Source organism: Lipophrys pholis (genome assembly GCF_963383615.2).
Source record: "Lipophrys pholis genome assembly, chromosome: 21".
Taxonomy (NCBI): domain Eukaryota; kingdom Metazoa; phylum Chordata; class Actinopteri; order Blenniiformes; family Blenniidae; genus Lipophrys; species Lipophrys pholis.
In genome coordinates this window covers 17271322-17294043 of record NC_137649.1, presented here as the reverse complement: position 1 = coordinate 17294043, position 22722 = coordinate 17271322, and the positions used below count along the sequence as shown (strand labels likewise).

The window sequence follows — 22722 nt, the reverse complement described above, 5'->3', positions numbered from 1 at the left end:
TTTATTCTATCATTTCTTTCAGAGCTGGACACTTGCTGGGCAAGGCGGTTTGCCCCCTTCTTTCTCCCTCTATGATGCAAATTGTTACCATTCAACACAAGGGCTTTCTATTCTTCTCTAATAGACCCTCTCACCTAACAAAATTTGACTTTACTAATTTGTACAATTAGAATTACAATTGATTACACTGGTTTTCACTAAATTACGTAAATTAGGACGGCACCTGCATTGTCATTACAGTTATATTTGACACTCTATACTCACATTTACATTTTTCTGGCAATCACTTAGCCCCTTATCCCAAAGAGAGTGCCTCTCCCACTTTGTCCTCTTCATCAAACACATCTTTATACCCCCCCGCGCCTCACCCTTTCACCCACCCGGCTCCGCTCACTGTCTGTAATAAGCTGAACATTGCATTACAGTTTCCATTCATCCATGTCTCTCTGATCTTCTCTGTGTGAATCTGAATCTTGTGTTCCTGCAGGCCATGCGGCCCTGAGACCCAGAGGGTAATACTCCCCCGTCACGGCTCACTGCTACACTGTAGAATATGTCCACCTTGATAATTGTTGTGACTGCCCAAGTGTCACTAAAACCACGGAGGAGATGAAAGTCTCAAATTGTGCTTTGTGGTTAAAGTGGTAAGCACTTTCACAGACTGGATGAGAGAGAGAGAGAGAGAGAAAAAAAAACTGCAGTCAAGTGGATGTGTGACACAGTGCGGGAGGTTTGCATCCCCCCCCCCGGATACGCTCCTTTTCTAAAAACACACTCTCTACTGTCCATTCAAACTCCAGCGGGACAGTGGGACTATCTACGTGTGTCTGAGCTGATGTGACGTGTTTTGCTCCTGTTGAACCCACCGGGTCGGGATGAAAACACACATACACGCACCGACACGCACGCTGGGATGTTCCCATAGCCTTTCCGAATGATTAAGCAATATATTTCACTCTCTCTGTCGCTCTCACTCGGTCTTTCTTCTCTTGTGTCTGACTCCTGCTCACTTCCTCTCCTGTTGTCTCTGTCTTCCTTCCTTTCGTCTTTTGTCACTCGGGCTCTGCTTTCCTATTTTTATCTCCCTGCGTCTCCCAGTCGCACTCCTACGCCTCACAAAGTGTGAGGAAGGGCAATGACCACTGCTTCTGCTGTGTTTTTCTTCATCAAGTGCATGAATGATCATCCATTAGTGTCATGCTGCAGATTCAACGTGTATATATATGGATATATTTAAAATCTTCTGCTGTCTTCTAATATTTTGTGACCCTATCAGTCCTCAGATGCAATGGAAGACACTGGAAATTAATCAACTCACCTTATTTTACAAAAACCACACATTCATAATCATCATGAAACTTTCTGCACGACAACTCGACATATCAAGGAGAAGAAACACATTCGTGCTCTAATTCGAGCAAACCCACAGTTAAGTTCCAGCTCCATTTAATGAGGAGATTCTCCCACCAGAACAACCAATTAAGGCTTCTCATTAGTGGCTTTGACAGAGCTGCCACTGTTCTGCACATCCTGAGAGTCTGAGAATGAACATGGCACTGATGATTATAGATAAAACTACACCCCCGCAATGAGGGGCCTGGCAGGAAAAAACACATTCAAGCAGCTTGCACCCTCTTATAGCTTACCAAACCAAAGATTGAGACATATTTATACAAATGTAGTGTGTAGAGATAAAATATACTTAAGTGTAGCATCTAAAATAATCATCTTTTGCCTGATCTTTAAACATTTAAACAGGATATGGTCTTCTGACAAGGAACTCACGGGTATATCAATAAGAGACAAATATGACTTTACATGGAAACAAAAGCTTTCCCTGCTCCGCATGGAAAAACATTGCAATACCGTCGTTTCAACTGTGCCAATTAGACCCCTTGATGTACATATTGCCAGGATTTGCATCACGCTACCACCAAAATACAGTCTCCAAGTTTGATCAAGTATTTCATTTTCCGACAATGGTCCAAAATTAGCATGTCAGGATGACTGCTGATTTAAAATAGCCCATCTAGGTAGGCATGTGAGTGGGCCCTGTGATAGACTGGCAACCTTTCCAGGCGGTACCCTGGCTTTGCCAATAATAAGCTGGGAGGAGGACTGATCAGTGGACAAAAGATGGATCAGCAAATGTTTGCTTTGCCCCTTGAACTAAACGCTAATAAAGGGCCCCAAAAACAGACATTAAGCCTGTTTTTCATTTCAATCTTGTCTAATTCCTTTAAGACAAATCACAAGACGACGGAGGCAGCAAAGTTGGCTCGTACTGTATCAGGTGGGAAGTATTTTACTCTGGTGACACGCAAAGGTAGATTTGAGCCTGGTAGGAACATAAGTGTAAGTTTTGGTGTCATAAAATGATTACGTCTGCACTCAAGTCTTCCATGGCACTCGTCACGGACCGAAACAAGAAGAACACACAATAGGTATATTGTATGACTGTTAAATACTTTTAACAAATCAGTTTGTTGTTTGCAGTTGCAGGTTGTGCTCTCATCATCTGTCAAACCTTGTATGTATAACTTCTATGGCTCAATATTGTGGACACATGGAAGGAACGAGCATTTATGGTGCCATGGTGGGGTTTAAGGTGTTACAATGGTATAAATAGTGTATAAAACATTAGTTAAACTATGATAAATATAAGAAGTAGAAGCATTCACTTCACAACACACCGTTATCAGTTGTAAATAACAAATAATTCCTCATGGAGCAGGCAGCTCCAACCACATCCTGGGACAAAACCCATGTTTTGATTCCAGTAAGCCAAAGGAAATAGACCAACTGCATTTCCCAGATATCACAACCAAACAGTACTTCTTTGAAAGGATCTGACCACAAACGTGTTTTTTGAATCAGTGCTCCTGAATGAGGCACGCTGGGAAAGAACAGGCAGTAAAACTTGAAATCAAACTTAAAAATTAAAGACGCTGAAAATTGAGTCGCACTGAGCAGCTTGTTAAATATCCACGCAGGTTTGTTTTTTTTAATCTTATTTTTTTGTAAAGTGAGCGGCAGGAAGCAGCTCCCAGCATCGTGTCAGCAAACAAAACGCGGCGGATGTTTGAACAACAGTCTTTGAACGCAACGCGTTGCCGCCAACAACAGCGACTCACCGTCAACGTGACGGTAAAATAAACCGAATAGACTAATATATATATATTAAAAAAACACCTCCACAAGCGCGACCCGTTTAGATTGCTCATTCATTTTAACGACGTCGTGTTGCCTTCATCGCAGGAGGAGGAAGAAGAGCGGGGAGGGGGTGCCTCCGATCAATCTAACCACATGAGAGGAGCAGCAGCGGGACGTGGAGGTAGTTTAGGTGATGATAACATGGAAGATAGGCGCCATGAAACCAAGCGAAGGTATGAATGTAGCCCCAAATAACGGGCTTCACGCGGAGGCACGCTGGTTCCCTGGCCGTTTCAGAGGACGAGTTCACTTTGTTATGGTTACTCCCTCGGGTTTACTGAGTTACCCACACATTTATCATAGCGACTACAGACTATGGTGCGGGCAAATGTGCAAAAAAAAATAAAAATATAGCAACGAACCAGCCGCGGTTGCTGATGTATAAATCACGTGACTTCAATGAGGTGGATTTAAACGTTACCTGTTGTGATTTCCAGCGATGCGTGTGGGGAACTTTTTTTTTTCTTCCAAACGTGGACTCGCACCGTGTTCTCCAAAAAATACCGTGCGTCCCACCGCCAATGCCTCCACAAAATCTCCACTACAGTCCACAAAACCAGGGTCTGGCCGGGGCTCAAAGCAGACGTGTCAATCATAGTCAAGACCCGCCCCTTACAGTGAAAGACATCTTTTGGCGCTCTCCTATTGGCTGAAGGGGATTACTGTATTAGATATTGAACTGTGATTGGCTACATGCGTTTGAGGGACGTTCAGCTGCAGATGTGGCGGTGCTACTGAAGCAAAGCAGCTCCCCCTACAGGGAAAACGTAGTAACTGCAGTGGAATTCTGTTGTGTTTTTGTTTACTTACCACTTTAAAACGTGTTCCTTTCTTTTATTTAATACAGAGCCCCAGACATGACATATGAAACAAACCTTTGAGGCCAGAAATTAAATTTTCACTGGCCTCATATTAGTATTTAATGGCCATGAAATACTATTTTGTATCCACGAAATAGTAATTTGTGGCCACAAAATAGTAATTTGAGGCTATAAAATATGAATTTGTGGCCATGAAATAGTAATTTCAGGCCGCAAAATATTATTTTGAGGCCATGAAATAGTAATTTGATGCCTCAAGTTTTACTTCTGATGTCATGTCTTGGTCTAATTCAAAACATTTCCAATAATATTTTTGTCACCCAGAGGTACACATTGATTCCACCTGGTTGTAGAACGTCTTTAGTAAACTTGGTATCTTGCAATTCTCTACTTTCTGGCCATTGACAATTTTCGGAAACCAAAAATAGTTAATGTTCCAGAATTTAGATTATCCGGCTTGGTGGAGTTATGTTTTTTTTCCACCTTTTCCATTTATCTTTGAATTATAATACTGCCATCACTGATACAGTTAAGTACATAAAAACTCCAAAATAAAACCCCCCAAAAACATGTCTATATCATGGTAGTTATAGATAGTTAATAAAATATATAAAATTTGAATGTGATTTGAATTAAAGCGATGTACAACCTATTTACTTTATAATGTTCAGTCTGGCGAGTCAAGATATTCTAGTAGGCTGCACATACATACTGCAAAATTCAGACACTGTGTATTTTAATCCCTGAGACTTCCCCTAATAAGTTGGAGTGACGAAAAATGAAGCTAACAGAAAAGGGTAAAATGTCAGTGTGCATCAACTGGCATTGATGTCAGTTAAAACCAACAAATTTACCACCAGTCCTATTTATATCTTAAATTATCCGACAACAAAAACCTTAATGTCTCGCTGAATCAAATGAATTTTGTTTTATAAGGCAGTTTCAACTCTTTCAAAAACAGCTCATCGTATTATTCAGAAACAGTTGTTTGAAGTACACTCATGTTTGTAAATGAACCGACTCGAGAAAAAGAGATGACTTGTTTTACAGTCTGACACTTACCATCCTTTCTTTTTAAATTAACTCCTAAAATGTAATTGTGTAGGTCCAGTTAGCCCACTAAAGGTTTTGAAAAAAAATCATTGCATAATCAAAGGCAGTGAGTGTCATTGCGCGCACACACATACTCACGCACACACCCTTACATACACACCAACACCCACAGTCAGATTAAGGAAGCTCAAGTAATTGGCTTATAGTGTGAGGCAGCATGCAGATTTGACATCATCATCATCAGAGGAGTAAACAAGGTCAACAATCTGTAGCAAAGTTTTACAGGAAAATAATAAAGAAAGCTAAATGACTGACATAATATTAACTCACCCAAATATTTGATACCAACAGATCAGTTTGTTGAAACACAGTCACTATATTGTGCACCTTCTCTACGTTATGTAACTAAGTGGACAGCGTGGGTTTTTAGCAGACTCACCATAGGTAAAGGTTCCATAAGGATCCAGCAGTGCAGCAGACCCAATCAGGCCAGAGGAGCATGTGTAAAAAAACACAAATGAAATGTGAGCAAGTAGAGAAAATTAAAGATTCCTTTCCCACATCATTAATAGGTTAATTTTTATGAGCAACAAATCCACATCTAAAGGAACTGAAGTTGAATAAAGAGGAAGTCACGGAGCAATTACAAATAATATGCCAAAATTATTAATGACTGTTTAAGAAGAATTTTGATGAGCTTTAAAGGGACACTGAAATTTCAGTTTTTCCCTGAAAGTGACAGAACTGAGGTTGTCATCCATGACAGTGCAAAGACAACACAGCGCAGATTCCGTAGGTTTTGAGACAGCAAACAATTTGGTATCAGTCTCGTTTTATTGACATAAGGCAGCAGAGTGACTTGGGACACACCCACTCATAAACATTAGCCCATACAAACATTATAGAATAAAGTAAATGAACTTCACCTTCCACCATGCCGGACGATTTCAAAGCCTTTTGATTGACTTGGTCAAAACAAAGTGTTTTAGTGACAGTTTTTCAGATTCCATACATTTCACTGAATTCATAACATCCCTGGGACATGAGCTGCAACGATTAAGTAGTTCTGTTATAGTCAAATCTCAGCTGATAACAATTCTTTCCAGCATCTCTGTAAGCACACAAAGAAGACAGAAGCGTGTACCTGATTGTTTAAGATCCCATTCTGCAGAAATAGTTCCCACACCGAGATTAAGACAGTCATGAGTGTTGAAGCTGCGCCTAATTGCCCTGATCTGATCTATGGTCTCTCCTCTGTTGGTTCCTGTTCTGTCTGTTTACTCTTGTTTCTAGTCACCTCCTCACCTCTTGTTTTGCCCTACCGAAACCTTCTGTGGAGATGAGCCCGCAGAGCAGTTGGCCCTTTGCCTTATGCTGACAATCTGGCTCTGGTCAGCCACAATCACTGTGTCCTCAGTGCAAACCGACAGGCTGTGCCAGTGTCTGTAAGCTTATGTGCTGTCAGAGGTTCAGTGTCCTGCAGCCTGTGAGTTACAGTGGGCTCACCGTTTGGTTTCTCCTGAGATCAACCAGTGCAGATTCTCCGGGGGATTAGTGGCAGGCCCTTCTAAAAGGGAATTACCCTGACATAGCCATCTGGACAGCAAACTACTGCCCACTAGAACAGCTATTGTAGGTCCAAGCTGTGATCTGAGGGCTGTCACATCTATCACAAGTCATCCTGCATATCAGACCTGAGCTTGGAAACAAAAGCAAATACACAACTTATTTCAGTTCCTCTCCATTAGTATATAAAGTACACACCGTAAACTATGGCTCAGCAAACTTGTGAAAGCTTTAGAGAAGTAGGTCCCTACCTGTGGTCTAATGCTCTATTAGAGAAGTGCCAGAGATCACAGGGGGTTCTGAGGCTCATGTCAACGTAATCTAGAATAAGACACTATCTAGAATCTAGAAGAGACGAGGGAAACTGTCCATTGGCTGGAGATCGGGAAGGCAATCTGGGTGGGTGCCAGAATGGAAAAAAGGGGTTGCAAATATCTGCTTCAGTCTGCAAGAGCTTCATGTTGATCTGGAATTGTAGTTCAGCATTCTTTTAACCAATCAGCTTAAAGAAGAAAGAACAACTTACTGAAACAGAGATTTCTGCCATTCTTACTGACCAAAGGAAACACATCACCATGAAGTGGTATACGTTTTGGATTAAATTCCTATATAGAAATAGTCATTTTGATCTGTTTTAAAGTTCAGAATGACAGGACATTAGCTATCTATTCATGCTTGATTATAACATCACTCGGTAAATACCAATTTGTTTTTTACTATATATTATCTGCTTGTCGCTGCAATACAGCATCACTTCATTACATTGAAGGGTTAAACATAGTTTTGTATGGGTTGCTACGAATATGCATCACACTTCGCTGAAATGAAACTTCACCAAAACCAGTTCTGCAGCTCCAAATGTGTGTTTCCTTCTTCTCAACGAGACGCCATCACCTTTTACTGGAAAATTCTCTGCGATGTATTCAACGCTTCTTTACAATATTGATGAGAATTTGTGTCAAACAACCGACTTCGCAGTATACACTAAGTGCCAACAAAACAAAATAGATATTGATATTAGAATATGACACACATATAAAACACACCCAGAATGTGAATGTGCACGATCAAAACAACACAAAGCATGCACATCATGCACACACGCAGGAAGTTGGATGTTACCTCATAAACTGTCGATAACCAGCTGGTGTACAATACCGGAGTGGAGCATTCCTCTGTGTACCTCTGCTTCTGTTGAGCTCTCTGTCTTCAAGTCTGTTGTGCTGATACCAAGACACTGAGCAAATACGTCTTTCTCTATTCACACCTGTTTGCTTTGTGTAATAGCACCCAGAGGCTCTCTCTCTCTCTCTCTCTCTCTCTCTCTCTCTCTCTCTCTCTCTCTCTCTCTCTCTCTCTCTCTCTCTCTCTCTCTCTCTCTCTCTCTCTCTCTCTCTCTCTCGCTCTCGCTCCCTCTCTGTCTCTCTCACACTTGTTTATGTGTGTGTTGTAACTCTAGACTTCAGGGTCAGGTGTCAGATAATGAGCAGAGGGGAAGAAGAGGAAAGAGAAGCAAGTGTGGTGCATGAATGAACAAAAACACAGGTGAAAAACAACCCAAAAAAAAACGGTGGGAATAAAAGAGCAGCATCTTTTTCCACGGTGCACCGATTAGTGGTTGCATTATGTTATCAGTGGTTATAACGGGGGCAGGACGCTGAAGTGTTAGTTTACTCTAAAACTTGTTCTGCAAGTATCACCCCGCCTGCACTGCAATTTTCGGCAATTTTCTTTCCAGTCACACGGCAGAGTTCAAGTGTACGGGTCGGGGACTCTTATTAAAGTGCAGTATTTTAAAAGGTGATGCATTGAGCTTCCAGACAGCTCTGTCTCGGTTCACATCTTTAAGATGGAAAACTGTGTTGGTTTTTAAGTCGCTAAACCTTCTCCAGAGTGGATCATGTGGTGTGCACGTTGGATTTTTCTCAGGATGCTCTTCCTGAAGCAACCACTTTGTGGTCTTGGTGCCTTGCACAGATACTCAGTGGTGACCCATCAGCTGTGGGATTTGAACCAGCAAGCTCACAGTTACAAGCGTGCTTCCCTAAATAGAAGAAGAAAAGGTTTTTTCAATTTCAAAGCTACCATATATTTTAATACATGAAAAATATGGTTTGCCGGATTTAAAATAACTAAATGAACGGTGGTAAAGTACTGTTAGTCCTAATAAATATCAATATTGTCAGGTTGAGGGCTTCACAGCTTCACAGCAAGAGTGCTCAAGTTGTTCAAATAAACTTTCTGACAGCCACTGATCCAGTTCGAGTTGGCTAGTAATATATTTATGTTTACTTATTTGAGGTGAGAATGTCTACAGTCACTTACTGGATTATGTCTCCTCCAAACGTTTGGTACATAAGCAGGAATGATATGAAAACAGGCTGCAACAATTTGTCTTATTTGCAATAGAACATATTTAACACTTTAGATGGTAAAAGTAAAGCCTTATACAGTTTACAACTCTCAGTTGTTGTTTTTTTACATTGAGCTGTTTTTAGTTTCAGAATGAGTCAATATTGTTTATAGAAAAACAAAATCTTTTACTTTTAACATTTGACATGGTTTTGGTGTTTTATTGTGAATAGAATATAAGTTCACGATGTTCAGCCATTGTACCCTGTTCTGATTTACCTTAGAAAGTATTCTAAGCGTTCTTGATTAAGGATTTATCATTTCATTATTCACATGTGAGCATATTGCCTTTTCTTCCACAATATGATCACCATGATTTCTTGATAGCCTGCATTACACTAATAAACCACCAGAGGGCAGCAGATGTTTTTGAAACTCCTTTAGAGCGCCTTTTACCGTCCATCACAGAAGCAAAGACCCCTAGGTTTGGCCAAGTCATTTCAAAAACTAGTCTGTTTATCAGCATGAACTTTTTGTATTTTTCCTGTTTTTACAGTTTGACCTTGTTTCACACAACCACAGTTTCAACCAAATCAAGGCGTATTTTTGTGTATCATTTTATATAAAGAGTGGAGCTCGTTCGAACTGTACTGCGGCTGAACTTTAATCATTGATTGTTGCAAAAGTCGGATGTTGTCACTACAAAACACTCAAGTTCTTCATCTCGACCTCTACTAATTGTTGTATCATCAGCATGACATACAGTAACTCTAAAGGAACAAGAAGATCAAACTGTAGAAATACTTAAAGGATCAATTGAAGCTTAAACAGATATCTCTAGAATCTGTTCTTGTCGCGTTTTCATTCGAAGGCTTCAATTTAAGTCTCAGAGATCGCGGAAGCTGACGATTGCCAATCCTTTTTCATCCAGCAGCCACCTGTTGATCAGACTCTGCCCCCTCAACGCTGTAAACAAACGTGACGCCACGGTTTCCTGTCTGGAGGAGAAACACTGGAAAGAATTTCATCCTCCGGTATCCATGGCAACCAGTTGATCCATTGTTGCAACTTCCAAAAGCTGGACTGAAGCCTGATTTTTTGAGGGGGGGGGCAGTTTTTTGGAGGCTGCAGCAGCTTTGGTCCCAATCAGAATGTGATCACTCACAAATCTTCATCCCACAAATAAATAACATTGCAGTGATGTGATAATGTGCATCAACTTCTTCAAAATAGCACCAGTCATACTCTGTAGTGTAACAATTCCACCATAGATTTAAATAATAAGAAAACCACATTGGCCTGATTAATCCCATCCCATTAATCCCATCAGCGTTAATTAGAACAGTAAAGAGAGTACTGAAAACTTTCCAAAATAAAGAGACTTAATTAGCAAATGGTTTTGCTATAAAATACACTTCAATTTACTAAAAACATAAAGTGTTTCTGTTTATATTGTTATGGACTAATAGAGGACTTGTTTTGACAGTCTGGGTCACCGTGCTCATTGAAATGTCCTCATGCTGTTTCGTTGTTCTCTGTGGGTGGAAAATTCATTTTACTACTGCTGTGCTGCTGCCCACATTCGAATAGATCATTTCCAGCACTCGTCTATACACTGACATGCAAACACACAAAAAGTAAAGAAAAGAAAAGTCATCGACATGTAGAACTTTCAACAACATTTTGATTCCATTTTATTTAGGATTTGATAAATTTCTTACTGATTCTCATACAGTCACTTTTAATCACTGCAGTGATCAAGGGTCTAAAAGCAGAAACCTGAAAAAATAGTCACTGATGATGGTGTTTCGCCGTTGATCTTGTGTTTTACGCATGCGTTTCTATCACATGCTCGGGTGGAACAATAATATTATCCTCACATTTCTTTCGGTTAATAGATTTTCCAAGAGAGTTTTAACCTGATTAGAGGTTCAGTTTATCTGGATTTATAGTGTCCTTATGTGAGTGTACGTGGGCCACTCAGTTGTTTTCGTATTGATCACTTTTGAAAAGGGCCACAAACTGTTTATCACACGGTTAAATCCAAGGTTTTCAGCTTAATGATGTGGTTATATACTCACATATTATTGCTCTTTCACAGTCTGCTGTGTGTCAGAAGTTGAGTATGGATGAAGGCACCGTACACGTTGGACAGGTCACAATACAGAGTCACTAATTTACCTCAAACTATTGTTATTGGACTGACTGAAACCTGTATAAGCACATGGAGAACATGGAAACTCTACACATAAATGTCCAACTTGGGCTAGAACTTGGAGTATTCTCACTACAGCACCACCAGCAATGCAAGCAATCTGCTTTTGCATGCCTGTTATACAGCTGTGTAAAGCAGGAAGGACTTTTTTGAGGCAATTGACTATTAATTAAAAATCTCTACACTCTGCAATAATTAAACATCTATCTCTCTATCTTCCATACTCACCACCACCGCTCTGTCATTTTAGGATTATCCTGTCACAAGCACACACACTGTACTAATTGATGTGACTTGGAATGTAATAGTATTACTCGTGTTATATTGAAGAATGTGACATTTTAAACTTTATTAGATCTATTTAGTCTACAAAGATCTACTGACAGCACAAATATGAACAGTCCAGTAATGTAGAAGCTTGTATGTGATAATGACAGTATATTGTATAACATTTAACACTTTCCTTCAAAAATTAAACTAAAATACTGACTAATGTTACTGAATGCTCCCCGTGAACCAGATGTCAGTCGAAACATTTGAAAAAGCTGAAAGTTACTTGATAATTGTGTTTATTCCAAGGTACAACATATCGTAAAAGAATGCATGCTCATTGGAGTTAGACATACTGTACATTTCTGAAACCCTCACATTAAACTGATGGATGGAAATTCCACATTGTGGCAGAAGGGGCGTGGCCTCCATCAGGATTGGTTCCTCAAAAATGGTTTGGGAATGAATCGAACTTTTCACCTAAAATACTGCAAGTGAACTTTAAGCCTGTTGTGCCAATTGTATGTTGGTAGTTGAAGAAATCAATGTGGAAGATAGATAGATAGATAGATAGATAGATAGATAGATAGATAGATAGATAGATAGATAGATAGATAGATAGATAGATAGATGGATGGATGGATGGATGGATGGATGGATGGATGGATGGATGGATGGATGGATGGATGGATGGATGGATAGATAGATAGATAGATAGATAGATAGATAGATAGATAGATAGATAGAAATTGTTGTGTTGCAGCAGCATAAGCAATGAGCATGCAAACATATCTAATATGCAATATTTAGCAGTAATAACAGTAATTGTATAACACCAATAAAGGAAGGAAGTGGGAAAATATGCAGAAGAAATGATAATAGTGTATAAAATATCAACATATGAAGTAGTATCTAAACAAACACGGTCTTTGAACAGCGTTGTGACGCAAACAAAAACTAAATAAAGCAGATGTGCATTAGATGTGTTAGAAGACGTGTGCACAGACACAGAGAGAGAGAGAGAGAGAGAGAGAGAGAGAGAGAGAGAGGAGAGAGAGAGAGAGAGAGAGAGAGAGAGAGAGACAACCATTTAAGAAACATTCCACTTCTGATTTGTGCTCCTTGTTGACTTCTGGTTGAAAAGTGCGCGCGTGCACGTTGCTGAAAGGGTTGCCCCCAGTTGCGCACGAGCTTTACAGCGTTTCTTTTTTTTTGAACGTGGAGAGAGAGAGAGAGAGAGAGAGAGAGAGAGAGAGAGAGAGAGAGAGAGAGAGAGAGAGAGAGAGACGCTTCCGGCTTCAAACACACGGCGGACAAACAGCTCTTCATTACGCACGGCAGCGAGGTGCCGAGCAGCACATGACAACACAAACCTTCCTCCCGTAAAAAAAAAAAAAAAAAAACAACCAAAAAACCAAAACGTCTCTTTATCCAGAGAGGCCGTGGGGAGATCTCACTGGACGGCACGAAATGCTCCAAAGTTGTACCTTCATTCTCCCCCAGAAGTGAGGAGTGTAAGAAAAACAACCCAGAACTCTTTTCATGTGGAGGAGGATTTTTTTTGGAGAGGAGCAGCAGAAAGAAGCGTCGACGCTTCATGGAAGAAACAAAGCGCACCGGAGGAGTGGAGGAGAAGTAGTTTTTTGGTGCACGCACGGGCGGCTGCTGTCTTCTCCGTGGATGTCCGGTGATCCCGGCGTGAGGCGCACAGGCAGGGGGGAGACACTCATCCTGGGCTCATCGCTGCTGGTATCTGGCAGTTCTACCATCCTGGAGGCTTTTGCGGAGGGCGAGCGCACGAACCTCAGGTAAAATCCTACCAGCACTTCGATCTGATCACTTTATCATTGTTGTTGCATATGATTTATTGCACTTCAACTTCACGGAGACGTCGCCGTGATGGCATGTACACATGCAACTGTGCAGCCGCAACTGTCCCAAGGTGATAAACACAGTATGTGGCAAGATTAAAATTACAGTTTTTTTTTTTCATTTACCATCTCCTCGTGGATATATGCTCGGCCCTGATAACAGCACTATCATAAAGTAGGCTGTTCCCAGCTATTAATCTGTTAAGACAGCATTTCATGGAACCAGACTTCACCTAAGATGATGGATAATTCCATATAGCTCTGGTTTGTTTGCTTTGCCTTTCAACTACTGTGTGGAACAGAAGTTTAATATCCTGGAGATCTACGACTCAAATATTGACATTTCCATGATTAAAACTTAACTTTAACGCTGGTGTTCATCCAAATGGGCTATGACTACATTAATCTTATGTTTGTTCATATGTTGGTGCATGCACACATTTAACCTACAGTATCTTCAGAGAAACTATTAATAAAAGTGTTTACCTGATTGCAACTATAATTACAATAAGACTTGGAAGCCAGGGCTTGAATGACAGTATAATTACATAATTATATACATTATTTAAAACGATTATAACTATGGCTGCAACTAACAGCTACTTATAATCATCGGGTAGTCTGCTTCTGATGACCAGTACAATTCTTGGATTGTTCAGAAAATACTTGAAAAAAGTGAATAACACTCATTAATTTTTACCAAACCTAATCAAGTATAACCTTCATGTGTCTCGGCAGTTCAGGACTCAGAGGGTTTCTGTTAACCGAATACAGTGGAACAGCAAATCTTTGTATTTGAAAAGAGGGAATGTTTTAATATTTGCCTCCAATTTGGCTATCAACACATACCTGATCATCAAAAACCAATCGCTAGTTACTTTTTCCTCAGTAATGTAAAATATTTAAAGTTTTTTATGTCTTTTTCATGGTCAGCTTGAGTTCTTTTCCCCCATTTGGGAAGCCCAAAGTTGTATAAGCAGTGCATCCTCTGAGAGTAGCGCATCGTCATGGTGAATATGATTTTATCTTTAGTATATGTTCGGTCCATAAAAGACAAGCTGTCAAGCTGCTTTTATTTTAGCTGAAAAGGAATATCAGTACTTGAGTAATATTGCAGAACAGTGTCCCACTGTTCACAGTTATTCAAACATTACATAACATAAATGCACTGATGGTGCCCACGCTCACTTCATACAAGAAAGAAGTTGTATCAGACAGTATAAGTGTTGCGGAATCACCCACAGAAGTCACTGGAATACTGTCTTACTGTCCTAACGTGTCCTCACATTGCTTCTCAGCCCTGTCCTTGCAACATCTGCTACTGGATTCTCAGGAACAGTCATCTTTGGCAATTTTTTTCTCCCTGTAGCTGTTTTTTTTAGCGCACTGTATGTAGGATTATTGCCCACTTGTGTGGGCAAGTGGACAGTTTGAACGTTCACACAGTCCCACTCCATCTGACATTAAGCTGTGCTGAAAACACAGACAACACTCTGCAGAAGTCCATTTTTTATTACTGTCTTTTTTTTTTTGCCAAAATCTTGGATCCCAAACACTGGAGGCGACTGTGATTATGTATCCTGGTGCGACCAGCTTGATCTGTGCTGTTGTCTGAGGATGTCTCCATCGGTCCTTCTTACAAAACGTCACGCAATGTGTTTAGTTTATGTTGGTTTGGAGGCATATATTTGTACTGCCAAGAGTGTGTGTGTGTGTGTGTGTGTGTGTGTGTGTGTGTGTGTGTGTGTGTGTGTGTGTGTGTGTGTGTGTGTGCGTGCGTGCGTGCGTGCGTGCGTGCGTGCGTGCGTGCGTGCGTGCGTGCGTGCGTGCGTGCGTGCGTGCGTGCGTGCGTGCGTGCGTGCGTGCGTGCGTGCGTGCGTGTGTGTGCATTCACACCTACCTATATAGAAGCACTTCTCCTATTAGAGAAACATTTACATAGATATATGTGGAGGCCATAAATTACACACACACACACACACACACACACACACACACACACACACACACACACACACACACACACACACACACACACACACACACACACTCATGCAGATTGTTGTTTCTCTTCATTTGGTCTCGAGCAGTGAGCAGGGCTCGTTTGACGTTAAATGTTAATTTCTTTGTTACGTAACGTGGAAAAAAGTGAAGAGTATATTCAACATGAAGATATGGTTTGACTGAGGTTATAATTAGGATTAGGTAAAGCTGTGAAGATTGAGGTAATTTTTAAGACCTTCGGCGTGCATGTGTGTGTGTGTGTGTGTGTGTGTGTGTGTGTGTGTGTGTGTGTGTGTGTGTGTGTGTGTGTGTGTGTGTGTGTGTGTGTGTGTGTGTGTGTGTGTGTGTGAGATGACTTTCTCCACCGTTTCCTATTTTAAAAGCTAATATGTGTTTTAGCACTCAGTCTTGTCTTAAATGATGGTGAGATGCAGGAGCGGCAGATCAAAACTGAATAGCTAAAAATATGTCTTGTAATTCTTTTTTCCCACAGAAATGCACTTTCTCTTTTCTAAGCCGGTGTGTTGCAACAGATCAACTCTGTAGTTAGCGTTACAGCTGAGCTCTTACGAGCACAAGTATCAAGGGCAGGATAAACAAATTTGCACTGTAGGCTTGCTTGGTCCATTTTCTTACGCCCTTCCTGCTGCAAGCGGCTTTCAAACCCAGGTTCACCACCCTGAGTTTCAACATTTAACCAAGACTTACAGTCATAATCAAGTTAATGCAGATAATCTGTGTTTAACTTTCACTGCAAAGCATAAAAAAACCATTTGCACTCCCCGTCATAGCAGAGGGAAAACAAGTCTCTGCGTTACGGCTGACCGTGTGCACCATGCAGTGTGAAAATGGTTCCTGGTGCCCAGCATGGCTTCATTACTCTCTTCATAGAAATTAAATCCACTACTTCTGCATGAAAGCCTCAGAATAGGCAGCTGAACTGAAATAGGCTATAAACACCTCTCTTTCTTTCGTTTTTCTTCCTTCTATCTCGCTCTCTCACTCTGTTTACGGGGGACACAGACTTCAAAAGTCTCATTATCGTCTGCAGGTATCTGTTGTTCTCACTGGAATCGACTCAGGTCCTCTAGGCTGAGCGAGCTGATTATACTGTGTGTCTGTGGTTTGTGAGCTATTCAAAGAAATAAACCATTCAGACCGTTTTCGCTTTTCTCTTGAACTGCGTCACACACTGACGAGGAAATCCCATGTTTACCCCGTGGCTCCTCTCCTGTTGTGTTAACTTATCTGAAATCAAAACACATGCCAAGGTCGTTTCTGGCAGTTCCACACATGATGGCAATGCAAATATGCACGAGAGCGCCCGAGTAGTGGAGGGAAAGAAGATGGAAAAATTGAGCCTTTTGTTGACTGTACAGCAGGAATAAAGTAGTCGTATTTGTGTTCATGGAATTTTAAGCAGAAAAAAAGAAGAACTGCTCCATTCCTCATTAACAGGGTTAGTCAGAATTTTAAATGTCGCGTTATGATCCGTCCATCTTCTACACGGCTGACCGTAGGAAAACGTAGGAAAGCCCACAGACAGGCACATTTGCATTCACGCCGACATTGAAATTCATATTCACCACAAATGGTAGGTTTTTGGACTGTGGAAGAAAAAGGATATCCAAAGAAAACTCACGCACACATAAGCAGAACATGCAAACTCAACACATTCCCACTTTGTTAACCACAAATCATTGCAAAATAATACGAAGCACGTGGAGCCAATTCTGATCGCAAGTCACTTGTGCCCGACACAGTGGACTTATGTGGTCACTCGTCTGCGCCGGGGTCATTAAGCAAATCATATTTTAATGTTGAAGCGCAATTTTGTGGCCAACCTGAAACACAATCTGCAAATGAATCTCTGAGAAATACAAGTGTCTGACAGCCCAGCCAAATACCAGCCGGCAGCTCCTGTCGCACAAGAGAAGCTTATTTGCATAAGTTATTGCACAGCAGGTGATGATACCACAAAGCTATTGTCTCGAGTTTGACCTTGACCACATGAAGCATAAAAGATGACCCGTAGTGAATGGAGCCAGAGCGTGTCCCATTTATTCCACTCTGTAAATCGCAGGTTCTCGAATAACTTTCCCTCCTGCAGCTCACCTCCCAGCCGTCTCAGTTCAGGCACAGTAATGAGTGGTTTGGGCCTCTCGAAGGCTGTTTCTGACAAGATTAGCAGCTCCTTCCACTGCCCCAATTTTTTTTTTTTTTAAATGACGTGCTTGTTCCTGAGTTCAAGCTTATGTTTGTTTTTACTGAAATCGTCTTAAATCTTTTTAAAAAAAAGACAGGACCTCAATTCTAGATTACACATAAAGTTCTGCCACAAACAAGCACGAAACAAAGTAGATCTACAAGAACATATGAGCCATTTTAACTCATCTCATCTCATCTCAACTCCAACACAAATCATTAACAAACATTAGAATCCATCTGTTCTTTCAGGAAGTCACTTGCCACATATATTAATAACAAAATAGATCATTTAGATATGTTGTGTAATTTCTAATATGACAAATCATCAAATTCAGCCTCAGAATCATTATGATGAACAACAATCCTACTATTTTTTTTATATTTTCTTGTCATTGTTCACTTTTCTTTCTGTTTGTTTAGCCTTTAATATTGTTGCTCCCTTTTTTTCCCTCCTCCTCTGCCTTCCCACTTCACTTTCTTCTTCTTCTTCCTCATGTTTCTCCATATCTGCCTCACCCTGCCCTTTTTCCATGAGCCTTCATGATTTCCCTCATTGAAATAATGCTACAAGCAAACAGCGCGGTGCGAGCTGAGGATGGTGAAAAGATTGCTGGGCTCTGATCGGGCATGAACTTTCGCTATCGTGTTGCTGCTACTTTTAAAACAATTATGAAACAGTGTAATGTGATCCACCAACTGTTTTGATATAAATCTCTGCTTTTATCGGACGCCGACGAGAGAAAAGTCAGATTATTTGCAGGTTAGAGAGGATATTTTGCTCTGCCACCGTTATGTCTCTGTCATTCTGCTCATTCCCTTACTTTCTGTTATATTGCATTTATTTTATTCCCAACGTGAACAAAGATATCTTTATTTTGGGTCGCCAACAAGACTTTATGAATAATCGTCTTTGTGCATGACATAGTTCGGGATGGCTTTCCAGGCATGGAAAATTGCCTTTCCAGTATCTGTCGTCTGTGGAAAAGATTCTTTTTTTTTTTTTAATATTCTGACTTAGTCTGACTTTTTCCATAATTACAGTATTTCTATCCAATAAATGACAAGTCCTGTTTCCTTTACTCTTTCAGTATTGGGTGCCTGGTGTGAATCCGTAAGCAGAGCAAACTGCTGTGCGCCGTTGTCCGGACCGCCCTGCAGCTTCAGGGGAGATTGTCAGATGTGTGCCCAGCACTCAAAGCCCCTGGCCCGGCCGCGGGGATGGCAGCCTCTGCCGTGAACCTGAACGGCCTTGGAGTCATGAACAGGTATGCGTTTTTTATTTGGATCGCTGGAAAGATGATACCGTTTTTCCAGGGAAAGTTTACAGGAGGAAACACATACCTGAACACTGATCTTTTTGTAAGAGCTGAGAAGCCGTTTGATTCGACTGATAAGAATGATTTCCAACATGTATGACAAAACTTTAATAATTGCTCTTCAGTCCTCTTAGATCGCCTAGTTTCTAACTTTTATTTTTAATTGCACTATCTATCTACGTATCTATCCATCTATCTTGCTGGCTCTGGTGCTTCCTCATTCTTGCCTTTATTTGTGGGCTGGGGGTTGTTTTTTATAGTAATAATCACTTTGTGTTCCATAGTCTTCATGTGAAAAGGGTTGTATAAAAAAAGATTGATCAAATAATTCTCAATCTCTCACTCAGTTTTTTATATTTATATATATTTGCATGTTGAGTGATGGTGTCTTTTCTAAACACATTCAAATCTATCATTCCTGCTTTTCTCTGCAGCAGTAATCAGTTTCACACCCAGCCAGGCGCCTCTAGTTCCACCTCTCGGACCAGAACCAGCCCCGCCGCCGGGCCTGTGCTGCCGGTTCCAGATCGGAGTACCTACTGCCAGTTACTGGGTGGGGGAGCGCTCGGTGGAGGTCCCTACAGCCCAACAAGCCCTAAGGTAGCTTGATCACCTAGTAGGAGAAAGCTTCACACTAAAATGTTTTCTCTTAAAAGTTTAAAACTTTCAAAATCCCTCAAAAATATGTGAAGAAATTCCAAAAAAGGACTTTCGAGTAATGGCGTAGTCAGCATATTGAGAAAACTGTCTTACCGAAGAGGCCATGCTTATCAACTTTCTACTCTCTTAATTTAGATTAGTGACCAATCAGGTTCGACAAGATGAACAACTTTCATGCATTAAGTTCAACTATCCAGCGGCTCTTCTTGTTGGTTTTATGGATTCGTGTAATCATGTTCCCTGGACTGAACCAAAAACTAAAGTCGAATACAGCTAAAATATTATAATAAAGCATGAAACTGTGGCGACGCAAGTGAACATTTGTTGTCTTTTTTGTTTAAAATCATGTTAGATTAGGCATAACCAGCGCAGACTCTGCATATTTCATGTTTCACAAAAGATTTTCCCTCTGCTCTCATACTCCCACACCTTATTTGTCATTGACCCCTGAATCATTTTTCGGTGCTCTGCTAATCCCACCTTGTATGTCCCTCCGTAGACGAGCCCCCGATCATCGGGTCAAACCTTTGTCTTCCCCACATCGTCTTTGCTCTCCCCGAGCTCCACCTCCCCTCGTTCCCGCCCCCCATCCCCGCGAAGCCCGGAGCTGCTCGGAGTCAATGTGGGCCAGCGCGTGCGACGCCTGAGCTCGCCCGGCGGTGAAGAGAGAGGGGAAGGAGACGGGCAGGAGGAGCGGGGAGGAGACGCGGGAGGAGGAGAGAGGCGAGAGGAGAGGAGACGCCAGGCGCAGCTGCTGCAGATTCACAGGGAGCTGCAGAACGTGGAGGTGATTCACTCGCAAACAAGAACTGCAATCTTTATGCAATATTGAGCAACTTTTAACAACTCTTAAGAATGCTGTTCTTTAGGAAAACAGTTTTGTTTTTTTTTACTGTTTATTTCGTGGATTTTTTGGGTGATTCTATTCTATTCTATTGAATCCTATTAAAGTCGGTACTTGGTTCTTTAATTTATAATTCCTAAAATACAACAGTGAGTGAAACCTTGAAAGTTGTGCAGAACTCTTTATGCGTTGTGTTTTCATGATAAAAAAAACAAACTGTTCCTTGATCTAATGCTCGTAAAGCAGCACGTGTGGTTAAAGAGACATTGTGACACAGGTTAAAAGAGTAAACACTTTTTATTTAGTTAATGAAAAACATGTAATATTTACTGCTTGTTTTTTGTCATTTATCCTGCATGAAATCTGATTATGATCTCTCCGGTTGGCATAAATGCTTTTTGTTTAAACTTCTTACATGGCATAATCTAAAAAAGTAACTAGTATCCTTTTAAAGTGCTAATTATCATTGTTTTTACATAAGCATTGTGAAATGGTTAAAATTCATGCTTACTTTGTGCAAGCCACCATCCTTCATTACTCAGTGTGAACCTGCTGACAGTCACACATTGACTTCGAGGCTTGCCAACTGTTCATTTTTTAAAACTGATCATCACCAAGCAGCAGAAAATGCTCCTTTAAAGACGCATTCTCAAAATCATGTGACGGTATTGTGTTCTTTACCCATCTCTTTTTTCCTCCCATCTCCTTTTATATTTCTAACAGTTGTTGTGATTTTGCTGACACCTCTGAAGTGATCAGTATTTAAAAAAAAAAAAAAAAAATGCAGATCGGGGTACATTTCTCTGCAGTTTCTCCTAAAACAACAACAAACACTGGCTGCTATCCTATCCTTTTTCACTCTCTGTCTTTCAGGTCAGGGGTAAAGTGGGCATTTTCGAGGCCCACATTTCCGGGATCCGTGCCCAGGTGCTTAACAGTGAGCTCCAGCGCAGCCCTCGATCTCCCAGACGAACAACGACTCAAGCCCCTTCCCAACCCGGCCACGAAATCACGGTTCTTGAATACCCAATGACTCAACCACAACAGACTAAAGTTCCCTCTGTAGTCCAAAATGGGAGAGGAAGGGAGGAAGAAACGACAGAGGGAGGAAGGAGCGAGGCTCAGAGGGACAGCGGTGCTACAAAAACAGAGCGCAAGACACTGATGGATCAGACTGACTGTTATTCAGAAACAACAACGCAGACTCCCCATTTAGACAGTCTGTTGGCTCAGGGTGCCCCTGGGACTTTACAAAAAGATGGTGCAACAGATGGGAAAACACTGCGAGAAATGATGGGAGAGGTGGACAACAAACAGTTAGTGGGAGTTGAAAGAGAACAGACTGAGAAAGCACTGACTGGGGAGAAAGTAGATCAGCTGGGCCCTCAAACGCCGCTTCACACAGAAGGAAACAGGTTGGAGGGTAACCCTGAAACTTCACCTCGGGCACAAAGCAGCGAGAGCTCCACGTGTTTGCTGGACACTGACGATCACTCCTTCGACCACACTGCCTCCATCACCCCGTCCATCCCCGCAGTCATAATAACTGACCACGGCTTGGAAAGTCAGACCGCCGCACCATGCTCTACCCCGAGCCCCAACTGCAGCCCTCGTCCCAACTCCAGCCGCTCGCTCAGGAAGCTGTCGTCCTCCTCTGCCTCCTCAGCTGGTTTTTCCTCCTCTTGGGAGGAGTCGGAGGAAGACATTTCCAGTGACACCGAGAAAGGAGAGCAGCTTCTCAACCCTGCGGTCCTCACTTCTCAACAGAAAGCAGTAAGTTGATGCAAAACGTGACATTCTTGCCTTTTCTTATACAACACTTGGGAATCAGTAAACACGACAATCAGAATTTCTCCACTCAGTTTAAGAGAGATAGGTAGATTGTCTGGCTTTAAAGGTGTTTTTTCCAAACCATCCCAAGGCTTATTGGTGTCAAATCTCTCCAGACTTTCAAGATCAATTGCTCAGCATAATGCATAATGATATACACGTGCAGTTTTTCTTTTAAACACTGACCTTTTACTGACACTGGCATTAAATAGCAGAGTGAAACCTGCCTGCGATGCATGTGTGTAATCAAACATGAAAATAACACTCTGTTCAGAAAACTACTAATATAAACCAGGCTTTTGGATTGAAATGGTTTGTGTACCATTTGGATGTTTGTTCTCATTGGAGGTTCACACCTGGAAACATCCAAATGGTGCACAAACCATTTCAATAACTGGTTCAGTGTTCCTCGGTATCTGATTAACCACCTACAATGGTCCCTTGAGTCCTGCTGTTGTGCTCTATTGTTTTAGGTGGTAATATGCTGAAGAGGAAATCT

The 22722-nt window shown here is 41.3% G+C and overlaps 2 protein-coding genes across 27 annotated transcripts in view; one reads left to right on the top strand and one right to left on the bottom strand.

The window, feature by feature from the left end:
- epb41l2 (erythrocyte membrane protein band 4.1 like 2) overlaps nucleotides 1-8040 on the bottom strand; it is a 48861-nt gene extending 40821 nt beyond the window's left edge. For 18 of the 25 annotated variants that reach the window (XM_080490930.1, XM_080490948.1, XM_080490950.1 and 15 more), the window contains exon 1: nucleotides 3635-3826. In XM_080490930.1, the coding sequence (XP_080347056.1) occupies nucleotides 3635-3809 (175 nt within the window). In that variant the 5' untranslated portion in view covers nucleotides 3810-3826. Of the gene's footprint in view, nucleotides 1-3634; nucleotides 3827-6013; nucleotides 6053-6231; nucleotides 6478-7775 lie in introns of those variants that run through there. The other 7 variants (XM_080490954.1, XM_080490931.1, XM_080490932.1 and 4 more) reach the window with 7 other exon arrangements.
- A 4750-nt stretch (nucleotides 8041-12790) lies between these two features.
- Nucleotides 12791-22722, top strand: part of LOC308126498 (uncharacterized protein) — a 30349-nt gene continuing 20417 nt past the window's right edge. Inside the window, exons 1-5 of one of the 2 annotated variants that reach the window (XM_080490973.1) lie at nucleotides 12791-13298; nucleotides 18662-18838; nucleotides 19324-19489; nucleotides 20049-20336; nucleotides 21267-22166. In XM_080490973.1, coding sequence (XP_080347099.1) covers nucleotides 18792-18838; nucleotides 19324-19489; nucleotides 20049-20336; nucleotides 21267-22166 — 1401 coding nt within the window. In that variant the 5' untranslated portion in view covers nucleotides 12791-13298; nucleotides 18662-18791. The remainder of the gene's footprint in view (nucleotides 13299-18661; nucleotides 18839-19323; nucleotides 19490-20048; nucleotides 20337-21266; nucleotides 22167-22722) is intronic. The other variant, XM_080490974.1, reaches the window with a different exon arrangement.